The following is a 14,231-nucleotide window of genomic DNA, read 5'->3' as shown; positions in this document are numbered from 1 at the left end:
AGAGAGGGAGTTAAGGCCAGCAGAAATACATCACGATGTCAGACACACAGACACACTGCAGCCACAGATTCATCATTGCAACTGCGTCTGCAGGCACAACTGGACACAGGAAAAGAGTGAACTGGAGAGGAGGGGTGGAGAGAGGACAGGAGAAGAGGGACGAGGGGAAAGACAAATTGGCTACTACAGCGGGCCAAAATCAGGTCAAAAGCACCTGTTAGAGTCAGTTCAGCTCCGAAAGCAAACAACCACATGGGAAGAACACTGAGATTTCTGTAGTATGGCAGTGTGCATATCAGCTGGTCATCGCATCAGTGTTGGTCAAGCAGTACGTTGGTCAAGCAGTACGTTGGAGCAATCACAAAACTACTGATTTAATTTACAGTGCAAATGATTCTTGAGCTGTGCAGCTACAGGTGATTTCAAGAAGAGGTGACACACAGAGGAAGAAGTTAATGTTAATGTCTTTCCCAGTACTTTAACCATTGAGCCTCCTCTGACCTTTTTTAGGCTTGTTTGTAACCCTAATTTAATGCTAAATCATTAGAACAAGGATAGATTGTGGGATATATGATTGTCAAAGAGAAAGACATGGCAGGACTGCAGATACACATGAGGAAGATAACACCATAGGAAGTGACTAGGACCTAAAGGTGAACATGAACCCAGATTTTCAGCAGAAGTCTTTAGTTTTAGTTAAACATGAGCCCTTTTCACACAGAGTTCAGACACCTTTGTGTAGCCACTCTCCTTTGCTTTATCACTCTAACCAGAAAGAAAAAGCATATCACTATAGCAGTGTGTATGTTCACATTATGGGATCAGAGGCATGACAGCAATGCCATTGTCTTGTGCGGCATGTTCTCCCTTACACACATTTGGCTGTGACTACATCCAGCTCAGGGGTGCAAAGACTTTGCACTTTCATTCAGTCTCTGCATCTTATACATAGAGCGTCGAGGCACCGAGGATGCAGCTCTCCCGCCTTGAACAGGTAAAAAAATAAAAAGGATGTTGTTAGAAAGCAGTAAAGTTGAACTAAGCAGCCCTGTGTATGTAAAGGTTAAAAAAAGGTTAACACAGTCTTTCTCCCACCGATGGTCCAATCACTGGCAGACTTTTACAGGATGTGTGAGGGGGAACATAGTCCGGTCCTGTTCTTTTTCCATTCCTCCATTTTACCTTAGCCTTGCAGCAACACTACTCTCCTAGCTTAGAGTGTTTCCAGAAGACCTATTTGAAACTGAGAGCTCTCCAAAGGGAATCTCAAAGGTTTTTGTTAGAATAATTTTCCTCAAATATTTTTTTCTTCTTCAGGCATTGTAAGATTTTTTTGGCCTGTTTGACACAGCAGTCTTGCTTGAAATGTGTTGTACTTCTACTGCATTAATTCTGCCCTTCCTCAACATTCAACCTCCAATTAAAACTCTGCAGTGATATGTCCTCCCTTACCGTTCTAACCTATATGTTAGAATCTAATAATTCAGTTAGACCAATAATCATGTGAGATATGCAAACCCTTTTACACATTGGGGAAGTTTAACTTCATCTTCCACACATGAAAGAAAGCTGTATGTTCTTCAGATCCTTATTATTTGTCCAGCCAGAACGCACTAGACATTAATGCACACATTCATTTCATGATTGGCCTGGCATCCACAGGTGACTGGGTCGCAGAGATCCTGAAATCCACCCACACTGTAAGCCCCATCACCCAGAGCCAAAGACTTCTCCAAAGAGGAAAGATTTTTGTGTGTCAGAGGACAATGTAGCAGCCCCTTAGTTTTCATTAGGCCAGCTGTAAGTTCATAGGCTCTCATCCTCTGGCCCTCCACAAAGTGCTCTGCTCAAAGAAGCTCTCTGCCCCGTTAGGTAGGCCCAAGGGCAAAAGGCTGCTACCCTCCTCCACATTCCCTCCCTCCTAAGCTGACTTTCAAAGAGAATTCCTGCTGTTCTGTGTGTCCCAGTTCATAGTTATTATGTTCTTGTCTTCTGGCTTCACAGATGCACAATGCATTTATTTCACTGGAGTTGCAGCAACTCACAAGACAGACATGCATGCACATCTTCTGGTCAAGTGGCAAAATCATGTGTTTGTTTTTGTTTTTAAAGCAAATTAGGTGATAGATTACTTTAATTGGTATCTTTATTTACGATAATTTCAGTTGGATTGTAGTTATGTCTTTGTAACATCATAAAAAGGGTTGATGATTTAATTATCACATAAGAAAGGGTTGTTTTGTAGGTCCTCGAGATATGCAGGCTACTACATAATATACTGTAAGCCTATTTTTATTTGTTGCTTTGTTGTCTGAAGTCTTTTCTTAACCTCAAGGCATATTACAAAAAAAAAAATAACAGTGTCTAGCTTTAAAAGTACCTTTGGTGTTCCTGTGTGTTTTCGAATATTACAAAGTGCTGTAATGAGAAGGAAAACAACAAAAAAAATCTTTTTGCCTCAGAGGGAGGTAGGGACTCGTCTACTTGCTGTACAAGCCTGTAGGTTCACTTTTCTCTTTGTGCACTGGAGCACTCCTTGGGACTCGAACGACAGGGGAATTGGGCATGCTGAGCTACGCTGGTGGCGAGGTGCCAGCCTCCTGTGCCTGAGATATAAGTGAGAGGGAGGCATGAGGTAGGACATCTTTCAATTAGGCAACAAACACAGCATGCAGAGGTACAGAAAATCTTATAAAAAAATCTCTCACCCTCGTCAGGTATCTTCGCCCTTCTGACCTTATGCAAAAATACACTCCACTGAACCGCTGTGGCCCACCTTTTCTATGCTTTTTGTATTTGAATTCTAAGGCGTCATTTTTGTATAATTCTTCTGGGAAGGACAGTAGTGGGGGCCTTTGTGAGGTGATGCTAAGTGCGCCAGCTCAGCCTGCATGTTTCCATTAGATTGTCATGTTGGCTAATTAGAGAGCGGCAGCATGATTCACCTTGTTAATTAGGAGGACTTGCACACCATGTGCCTGGGGCAGTGTGGGGAAGAAGAGCCCAGCCTCAGAGCCTGCTAGTCGCTTGCTGCCTGTGAAGATTCCCCCTTCTCATCTACCTTCCTTTCACTCCTTTTTTTTTTTTTTTTTGATTTGGAAATGAATAAATCATTGAGATCGTCCTCTCTCAGAGTGTGAATATCTGAGTTCTCATCTTTTTCTGGATGCAAATTAGGTGTGATCAGTAGAAGGTGACGAGCGGCGAATCTAAATGTTAAAAAAAAGCTTGAGACAGGGAGAGAAGACTGCTAGACGAAGCATAGAATGAGACAAAGTGAGAACATTTAAAGTAGGAACATTTTCCTTAGATAAGCAGTATTTTTAATGATCACCACTCTCCCCCTTACCGCTCCGGTGTAACATCATCAGAATCTGCTTAACACTGATTTCTGACTCCTTTATTAAATACTCTTCCTGAGCAAAAAGTGTAAAGCAAATGCCATTGTATTTTGGAACTGATATTTACCATGAAGTAAAGACATCAACTTTGTCAGACACATTCAGTTTTTTTCCTCACGTTTCTCTCTGTGTCCCTTCATACTGGTAAATTCCTACAAATACGCTGCTGATGAAGAAAAACTGCAGGGTTGTGATATTGACACTCACATAATGACCTCAGCTCCAGGGATGACTGTGGGCTTCAAATAATTGGTCCTGAGCCTTTAAAGCACTTCTGACATTCTCTGCTTTAGAGAAAGTAGAACAGGCTGTGCCAAGACTATAAGATCATGCATGTATTTTGAATTCATCTCCATAGATAAAATATTATAATTACAGACAGATTCACAGGGTGTTGATAGTGATTTGTTTCTGTTAAACACCTCCAACCACATGTCATAAAGGTAAGATATAGTATTGATAAGTATTATTTGACTTGAATCAGTGCTGCAGTAACAGCTCTGTAGTTTTTTAGTTGCAGTGTCTGATCAGTGTTAGTATTTACAGTCAAATGTGGCAAACAGCATACTATTCCAGATCAATGCATGTGATCTCATCGCGAGGAGTACTTTTTACAGTGAATACATTATAGTGTAGCTTTTTGCTTACACAGACTCGACACATGACTGTGCACACATCACACAAAAGAAAATGTGAATTCAAAACTTTATTTTGAGGATCGCTACCATGCACAATTATTTAGGTTTTAGTGATGAAGCCGTAAACATCTCCATCCAGTTGTAGCACAAAGTCTTGCCTGTGTTACCCGCTCGGACTCGACTCATCTCTTTGTAGTGGATGAGTGCAGATGGAGAAGGGAAATCTGATTGGTTACTGCAAATGGTCCCTCTCCCTGCAGCAAATTAACTGCCAGGCACTTCACATGAACAAATGCCTCAAGATGCAGCTCACAGATGTTCGTGTAATGCCGGCCATGTGGGTGTCAGGCCATGTGGGCGTCAGGTGAATGAGATGCATGGATTACAGACGTACATAAAACACATAAATAAAATATCAACACACTCATGTTAGGTAGTGGACGGCTTACACGAAGGAACACGTTGAGTAACAGATACACAGATTTAATGCTGGTGTTTGGAAATACAAAAATGATCTTGCTTTTATCCTCCTATGCAGTGTATCATCAGTGTGCACACATTTTTTGGCCTTTAATCCCAGTTCGACACTTTCAAATACTTAATAAATGTGAAAATACTTGGTTTGTAAACCTGCATGAAGGCCCTACTTGTATCAGCATGTAACAGTCATAAGGATAATGCCTACATTCTGATGTTTAGCAGCTTTAATGTTTACCATGTGTGCAAACAAGCTAACATTTCATGAATGGCCCAAAACAAGTACTGCTGGTGCTGACGGTGATCGTTATAAGCTATGCGGGTATTGTTTAGAACTAATTGAAATTTTAACACAGTTTGAACAACAGCTTAAGTTATTACTGTAAAGGGCTACATGAACGTCTGGACCAAATTTCAGTCCTTTCAGTCCTTCTCCAGACAGCTCAGACAAATTATCATGGAAATTAGTCACTGATGGAAGTCCGATTACTTACTATTTATGTATTTTTCACAGCTGTCTGAGAGACAGGGTGGTGACAGTCCTGGATAGTATCAAACTGTCACTGTGGTGATTTGACAGGCAGTGTTAGCAAATTACCACATGCATTGACTAATTTCACATTGACTGCCTCTTGACATTGATACTGGTTTATATGGAGTTTCTGGCACGCTGATGTCCTTTGATAGCGGACCTATGTGCTGCTCCTGCCTGTATATTAGGGCCACAGCAGACCCAGATTTTAAGTTTCTGGCTTTTAGTCAATCTTTACTCTCAGTTTTTTTTCTCTCAGAAATAATGTGTTGACAGAATGCCAGTTTCATCTTCCAAGTCTTTGTCTTACAGTCATGATACCGACTACCATAATTATTGGTGTTAATTTAACACTATGGAGCTGTTTATGTAGTCCAGATGAACAGAGTTAGTTTGAATCTGCAGAGTTTGCTGAGTTTCAAACAAAAGTTAAATACATTTGTGCTTTACTGAGACGTGGAAAAGACTAAGACTCTGGAAGCAGTATTTGCTTTATACATTTCCATCACAGTATTTTGTCAGAACATTTCTTATGACCTTGTCATCTCTCCCAACATGCTGTTTGAAAATGTATGTGGCCACTGAAAAGATTTTTCTTCAACTTATGAAGTTAAGGTTGATTGTAAAATGCTCTGGCTAAAGAATAATGACGCCCTTAGATTGGTTCTCGATCAGCCTTGCTTCAAGTATGCAAATTTGTCTGCTACCAGGATCTTCACCATCTGCAAGTGCATAAGCTCGAAATTGCATGATAAAAGTAGAACCGTAGATGTCAGCAGTCAGGTGATATTTAATTACGTTTTTGCACTTTCCTGTACTTTGCATGTGTACTTCTCTTGGGGAGACTCCCTTTCATCTCTGACTGTATCAAGTTTTGTATAGTGTGCTAAAATGGTCAGTTTTGTAATTTTACTTTTTTATTGAAAAAGAACCCCCTTCCCCGAATTAAAATATATGTACTCTACTAAATGTCTCAATAAAAGCGTCTACCAAATGTCGCGTATGCCATATATAATAAAAGCACCCTGCTGTCTGCCGTTCGACTGCATTTTTTCAGGGGGAGGATACGAGACTGATCAATTCAAAACCTACAGTCTGGCTTATATATTGTGGTTTATGCGGGGCAGACACCCTCTTAACTTCCTTCACAGCCCCATAGCTGCTTGTGATGTCAAGCTGAGCATGTTCTGCTCCACCAAGGACATCTGTCTGTAAGCGTCTGGAGGGCTGCAAGCAGTCCCCCAGGCCAGGAGCAGGGACAGGGGGGGTGGAGAGAAAAGCCTTTGTTAAAATCAGCAGAGATGGAGAGTGGCAGGTTGGCCATCATGGCTCCTACAGCTCATCTTTCCCCTCCTCCTCCTCCTCCTCCTCCTCACTCCAAGCGTTTCAGAAAGCTCTGAGGTTCTTGCTATACTTTGGGCATTTTTGCATCATAAGGTAACAGACTGCTCTTTCTCCTGTAAAAAAAACATTTTTTTTTTGGTCTTGATTTGGTCTTGAAAGACACTTTTACAGATTTATTAATGGTACAGTGCTTGAAGTTACACTTGTAAATAAGATGAGGATGAACACTTGTACACTTTACACTTGTAAATGAGGATGAGGGAAACAGGTGAGTAAAGATGATCCAATGATTTTCACACATTAGACGCAAACATTTCAATTGAAATCTTTTATTATTTTTTTCACTACTTCCTCTTGTAATTGTTTGACGCATTTGCTTCAAAAACACTTGTGGATTAAAATCTAAAGGCGCGGGCCCCAGATAACATGTGGGATATAATTAGCAGGGCACTGTTATAACCTTTTTTCACACATTACATTTCACTGTGCTCTATGCACACACATACACACACTAAATCCTCTTTCAAAAGCTGTAGATAGATTTTTCTGTTCTACATCTCTTGACCTTTGCTGATAATTTGGCTTTACAAGTCTCAGTTCCCTGCTTTCAAAGGGCAGAGATACAGATTGGAAGCACTGGTATTAAAGTGACTTTGGAACAGCAGATAGTTATATGATACCCTTGATCGGAGCTGGCAAATACATGTATTATGCTGGCTAGTTATTCTTCCAGTCTGGGACTACTTTTAGTACAGACTTCTCTAGTTTTTTGCAATGATTGTACCTGTCGCTTAAGACCAGTGACTGGGTTCTCTAGAGGGTACAGATAGAATATTGTATTTGCATATCACAGATGGGTTTTTCTTTTGTGTCTCCACAACATGCCAAAACGTCAAAAATATACTCCATTGGGAGTTGCAGTAAAATAATTTCCTACAGCAATAAAGTTAATCTAAAAAGCATTACAAGTTATGTAGGAGATAAACAAATAAGTATTCTTCCACCTAACATGTGCAGTAAACCTCAGCAGGTGATATTGACTGGAGCTGCTTTTACTGTTTAATAGCATTTTTTCACTTGAGTGTGTTTTGAACAACATGTTTAGGGGTAGATTTACTATTCTGGAAAAACTATGACTATTGCCTATTGGAGGGTTCACTTCTGTGGATTCTGAAACTGTGCTGATTAACAAACACAGGTGTAACCAGCTCATCTCAGTTATGACCAGCAAACAAGCAGACCTGTTGATAATCAGGAGATTATCAGGAGAACTTGTCTCCTGCATGAGGCTTTCTAGTTACAGAGTCCAGGTCGTCGTAGACTTTCTTCAGTCTTCCTTTGGCATTCCAAATAAATTCACATCCATCAACCACAGCCTGAAATTTGAGAAAGTGTAATGGCACAATTAACAGTGACTAGTATAGCACAAAGCTTAGTAAATCCTACTGGTGATTCATTCTCTTCTACAAATTTGTGTACTTAAAGGTAAACTCCAATAAATACACATGTATCGGGGCCAAGCACAAAGAGCACTGTGTCCTGGCAAAATGACCACTGGGTCCAGACAGTAATGTGTAGTTTAAAGGAAAGTAGAGTCTGCATTGTGGCACCAGATTGAAATCAGAAATCAGTCTCCCAGTGTCATGGCGGCCTCTTTACTATGACGGGAAATGCAGACTGGAGGCTTGCAGATGGTAAAATGAAGTCTTCGTTTATCATACAGTCATAAATCTGAAAATGCAGGCAGTAGCTGTGGGCGCTGGGAGCTCATGCCTGGTGCCAACTGCCAGCCAGAGATGTCGGCATCCTGGTGCCATCGGAGAGATAGCGGACCTCTCTTTCCCTCTCTCCTGCTCTGTCGCTCTGCCACTGCTCACTTAGTGGTGGGATTCTTTAAGGTCAGGCCTTGAGAGATTTGTGTGTTGTTTGTGGCATAGCCTGATGCAGTCAGCACTGATAATATTAATGCTACCTTTTCTATGTGGACAGGGGCAATGGTCATTAGCCTCAATCTCAAGTTTGTTTTTACCTTTAGATAGATTTGTATAGCATTAAGAGTCAGACTAAGGAAAACATGAATTTACTCCAGCAACTTGGCCATATCATTTCTATTTATTAAAATTTGGCTCCACTATATATACACATACTTTCACCACCGTCCATTGTAGAAAGGATAAGTGAATGCAGTTTATGTATTCAGCTGCTATTATTTCCCCTACTTTGGCAGCGTGTTTGAATCTTTCAACAGTTCCGCCGTGCTAAATGTGAAGTGGCAACACCCTAAAGGGCATGCCTTGCCAGCGGGGTTTTAGGAAAAAATCAGAGTCAACTGCATGCACATTTTAGATCAGACTCTGCACACCAAAGCAACCTTTTACAGAGCGCCATCTGAAAGTAACATGAAATTTTCCACTCATCAGACAACATACATGCCTCACACAAACACCAGAGCCCAGCGAACACATGCTGAGAGATAACATAAAAGAACATGAAAGACATCAAGGCCCACATTGATTGTCCCTGTTCGCTCCAACCCGGGCCTCTCTCCCCCAGCAGGCAGGCACGCAGGCAAGCTGGTGGGTAGGCATTCCCTGTGCTGTGGCCAGGATTGATAGGCATGTGTGTGTGTATGTGTGCACACTGTGTTTGCATGTTGGAGGGAGTGCTGGCACCCTCTGTGCCATGGCCCCAGGCCCTCACACCTCCACCCAATAGAAAGGGCAGCTCCCAGCGACGCTGGGTTCCCCCTCAGCCCTGCAGATAGATATGACATTACCTTGGGCAGTGCCCCCCTCCCTCCGCTCCCTCTAAAAAAAAGAAAAGCAAACACCATCTTAAACATCACGAATTGCAAAAATCACAACAGGACCATGTGATTGCACACACGCTATCTTTGAGGGGAGCTCTGTTAATGGCCGACAGCAGTCATCCATTTTGTTCTACTCAGCAGAGTATTCTGCTTATACAGTGCTGGGATGGACAGTAGAGGCAGTTCCTTAATTTAATTTGAACATTTGATCCTACTCCTGCTTAATTGTTTTTATTCCATTTCATTCATTCAACTGTGTGCTCCTAGCATGTCAACAGATCATTGCCAATGATCCTCATTCTTTAGTCAATATACCTCGAGAAAGTGATATTATAGAAGCTAAGTTAAAAAAAAAGCTTCAAGCAGATATCAGAGATTATTGATATTAGTTGAGGCTTACAAATGACTAACCTTCCTGAGCTGTTTCGTGAAGAAAGATTAATTGATACATAAAGTCACTTTTTCTTTGGCTGTATTTTAGTATTATAGGTTGGTGACGGGGTCATTGGTGCACATTGATTTTTTGCACATGGCACATTTATAAACCTCTATATGCACATGTGAAACTATGGTAATGCAACAGTGTAGTAGATTAGGTTATTTTCTGATCTTTTTGCTCTGTCCTAACCAGATGCAGCAACAGGAACTGGCTCAGATGAGGCAGCGAGATGCCAACCTCACAGCATTAGCCGCCATTGGACCCCGAAAAAAACGTAAAATGGACTCACCAGGAACTACACCATCAGGGACAGAGGTAAGAACTAGACTGACTTGATAGCTTTTTTGTTAGTTTCAATATCAATTTCTTGTGCTGCTTTTTTTTTATCCACCTGTGACAGCATCTGTTTATGTTTGTGACTTTGGCAGAATTCTTTCAAGCAAAAAAAACAGATGTTTAAAACAGGAATCTTAATCTTGGGCACATTGTATTCTTTCATATTTAAATTTAATAGAGGACAAACAGATGAGGGCTAATCAGTGAGAATACTCAAATGATAGTATAAAAATAATCATTATAACCTATCAGCTCTGCCATTTGCAAAGTGATGTTCCAAAATAATCCATTTCTTTCCCCAAATATTGTCTTTTGTCTAAGCCTTTCTGTGGTATAGTAAGTTTTCATGATCCTGTCACACAAGATGATAAGTTTGAGCACTGGAGTGTTGCTAGATATGAAACTGAGTCACATTTTTTTTTATCTGTAAGACACTAGATAAGAAACAGGAGTATCTGCAGCAATTTAAGTGATTTTTAATGCCTTGTGCTAGCCAGATTGTGGGAACACCTCTCAAGTGTACTAGTTTGTGCTCCAAACTTGTTGGTTGTTGTAATAGACAATAGGTGGTGATGCATTTCTTAATATTTTATGTTGCTCCTAGGATGATTATTAAAAAATATAGCAGGTTGTGCCATTGTGGTAACAGATTAGACAATTATTAGATCATTAGATTAGATAAATCTGCTAGTTCCAGAGTCATATTTTAAAAAAAATAATTTGGCATACTTTATGGCTGAAACTCCTGTTTTCTTACTCTTATCTTCTGCCTCTTTTATGTCCATAAATAATAGTAATTGTTATAATTTCTGACTGAGTGACTCAGTGTTCACCATGTTGTTACAATACTCTTCTTGATTTATAAGCAGGCTTCTCTTGTCTGTGCACACACCTTTGGTGATTTAACACCCAAAGCACTTTGATTCCACTTTTATACTTACCAGACACTGCATAATATGAATACAGTGTCAAGAAGACACAACTTTGCACTGAGGTGATTGATCAAATAAAAGTGAGAAAAACTTGCCAGTAGGGAGCTGTTTTCAGATTTTGGTTTAGAGAATCTTACTAGACAATTATTTTGGTGGATTACCTGAACAACATGTATTACCTGTATTACAAACTGACAGAGACATTGTGACATTATAAACTGCAGTTTAGACTGCTTTTAAGTCCTGTAATGTGATGTTTCAGGCTCCTCTCAGAACAGATTCACTGCCAGCTGTCATGGTGTGGCTGGCAAAGTTTTCACCTTGTGCACCTGTGCATATGTTTTATTTTGATGAAGGTGGTTCAAGTGATGCCTGCTATTACAGGAAATATGCAGAATCGAGTGCTTTGGCAAGTTGTTTGTTTTTGTCAACACAACAGATTGTTTAATTATATAGCATCACAGCTGTGCTAGAATTGGAGGCAAAACTTACAGATGTGATCAAAATGAAGTCTGTGTTGGAAGATCTATCATGGAGATCACAGCATCATTTTGTGGAGATGTTTTCTGTGATGGTGGCTAAAAGTCAGCGCAGAAAGGGATGAATGCTCCAAAATATAAAGCAACCCGGAGTGAAAACCTTTTCCTGAGGGATCAGATTCTCAGAGTGGGGAGAAGGTTTATATTTCAACAAGACAAGTAGCTAAAAAATGCTGCCAAAAAGTAGCAGTGGCTTTGGGAAAACTTTGTGAAAGTTCTGAAGTGGCACAACCAATGTTTAAACCTGAACCCAATAGGTCCTCTCCTGGCTGAACTTTAATGGGGGGTAAGCTCAGGGCTTTGAAGCCAAATATACTAAATCTGTGTACTATGATGTGATTTATCTAGATTAATCTAGATCCGTTTAGATTGATGAAATCGATTTAAAACTTTGAAACTCAATAAATGAAACTTGATAAATTTCAAGACAAATACGAGTCATACAGTAAATACTGTGGCAGATTTAAAAGTCTTATATTAGTCTCTTGTGGGATGATACGCAGATCAGCCACAACCTTAAAACCTCTGTAAAACTGCTCGTCTTGTTACAGTTTGATGCTCTGTTGGGAAATTTGCATCCTGAAATTAACATAGATAGTAGTTACTTTGACACTTACTACCATTACCATTGAGTGCTAAAACCTAAAAGCTGCAAAGGTACGGCTCAGAATATGACAGAGTCTGAGATGTTCAATGGCCTCCAAACTTCCCAGATACCAGTCTGAACAGATCTGATAGCATCTGTTGGGAGCACACCCAAATTACAAGGACCCCACCCCAAAACTCACAGGGTTACTGTGGGTAAAGCCATTTGGGTATCAGATATGCCAGGACACCCTCAAGACCTGAATACACAGAGAGCACAGTGATGTAGCACATCATATGACTTGCTTCAAGTGCTTCCACCAGCAATATTAGGGCTTCATAGGAAGCCCTGCAGTCCACATCTGATCACACGGATCTGGGATGCAGTGAAGCGCCCAATAGCAGTAGTTAATTTTCAATTAAAGATTTGTTTTGATCAGTTATGTCTTGAAAACAACAGATTAACTCACATTATTGGTAGGCTACCATATATTAGTTTTCTGTAATATAGAATCTAAATTTACAACAATATTCCTATATTTTATACTTAACCACTCAAGGGACAATGCATGTAGTTTAGCAATTTATGTCAGCAGGTGGCATAGTTATACCATTTAGGGGCATTTAACATGAACACTTAATTACTCTTACATTGCTAAAAGTGATTTCTATAAAAATGTTTTTGGCCTTGTTGAGACATTAGTTTTAACTTTGTGTGGAAAACAAAAGCCTTAAACCCTCATGACTTACCTGAAGAGCAGTGTTTCTGATCAAATACATTTGATGTGTGACGGCGTTTTGATAAAAGCAGGGAAGAACAGACATTTTAAACTGTCTGTATGTGCTAAAGCACCATAGAGGAAGAGCTGTCATACTTAGGTTATGTGATGTGTGTCTGTTTTGATGCACGTTGTTTGGCGCTGGTGTGTTCTGGCCTTCAGATAATCTTTGTTCATTACGTGTTAGAGCTCTTTTGGTGGCATGAGCCTACTCAGTATGTGGTCATAATGTTATGACTGATCTGCGTACGATCCTATCCCCATCTTGGCACTGCCTTTCAATATAAAGGTTTCTGTTTCAATGGTTTTTCTAAATCATTGAATTTAAGCTGTTGGAAATATACAACAAATTGGGACAAACACAAAATTACAAACAAATGACACCAACCCCTAAGATACAGACAGTTTGACAAACTGCAGGGTCAGGGTTGACGTGGATAATTATTACTATTATTAATAACCCATTCTGGGGATTAAAAATGACTGACTTCATTGCTTTGACCTTTGGTGTGCCTCTGTCAGTGGTGGTGATCACAGTGGTCCTTGGAGGGACAAACAAAGAATAAGTCTCGCTGATGGTTGTTCCAACTCCTAACAGGAATGTGGCAGGTTGGAGCTACCAAACTATTTTGTGCAGTCATAATGTCTTGGTGCATCAGTGCATATGTTCATATGCAGCAAAGAATATTACAGGAGGTCATTCCTGCCCACAGCAATAACACTGCACAAAGACTTTTTTTTTGTAATGGCTAATGTCTAATAGCTTTTTGAATTCTTTATGCTGCAAAAATAATTTCCCATTTTTGGGATTAATAAAGTATTATTCAGTTCAATTCAATATTTATATTTGACTAAGTGAACAGTGGTTAAGTGAGCATTTTGTTCATGTTTGCCATCTTTACTCAGAATTGAGCTGGTTGTGGAGCGCTGACACACAACGTGAAGTCCTTCACCTTCAAGTGTGAATGAAGATCCTCAAAATTGAAATCACCAATTTGAGTCATTTTTTCATTCCTTTTCAGAGGCATTAGGGAACAGATTTGTGTTGTGAAAACAGTTATTTCTTTGTTTCTGTGAAACAATTCATTCTAGTCTAGTTTTGAGAGGCATTGTGCATTTGATACCACAAACCCCTTTGATGCTGAAAGTGTTTAGCATTATCCAAGTTTAGGAATGTGTCCGAAAGCTCATCCTCCTCAATCTAAGTTAGTAAATTCAAAATAGGTGAAAGGAAACATCTGTTTTACAAGGAGCATAGTGATATTCTTCTGTGACGTGCTTAGTCTGCTTTTAATTAAGCTGTTGTTACAACGAAACGTCTCTCGTTTGAGGTTCCATGAGCAACGACTGAGGTATCACATTTCTCTAACAGTCGGGTTATACATGAAGTCATCCACAGTCACTGCACTAAGTCACATTT

At 40.1% G+C, this 14,231-nt stretch overlaps 1 protein-coding gene across 3 annotated transcripts in view; it reads left to right on the top strand.

The window, feature by feature from the left end:
- The window catches only part of LOC140301609 (transcription initiation factor TFIID subunit 4-like), an 82,635-nt gene that overhangs the window by 48,422 nt on the left and 19,982 nt on the right, over positions 1-14,231 (top strand). For all 3 annotated transcript variants that reach the window (XM_072380161.1, XM_072380160.1, XM_072380159.1), the window contains one exon: positions 9,833-9,955. In XM_072380161.1, the coding sequence (XP_072236262.1) occupies positions 9,833-9,955 (123 nt within the window). The remainder of the gene's footprint in view (positions 1-9,832; positions 9,956-14,231) is intronic.

This window comes from Leuresthes tenuis, unplaced genomic scaffold, assembly GCF_036924035.1.
Source record: "Leuresthes tenuis unplaced genomic scaffold, fLeuTen1.0.hap1 SCAF_2, whole genome shotgun sequence".
Classification (NCBI taxonomy): Eukaryota; Metazoa; Chordata; class Actinopteri; order Atheriniformes; family Atherinopsidae; genus Leuresthes; species Leuresthes tenuis.
Note: the sequence above shows the minus strand (reverse complement) of the source record. Positions and strands in the feature narration are given on the sequence as shown.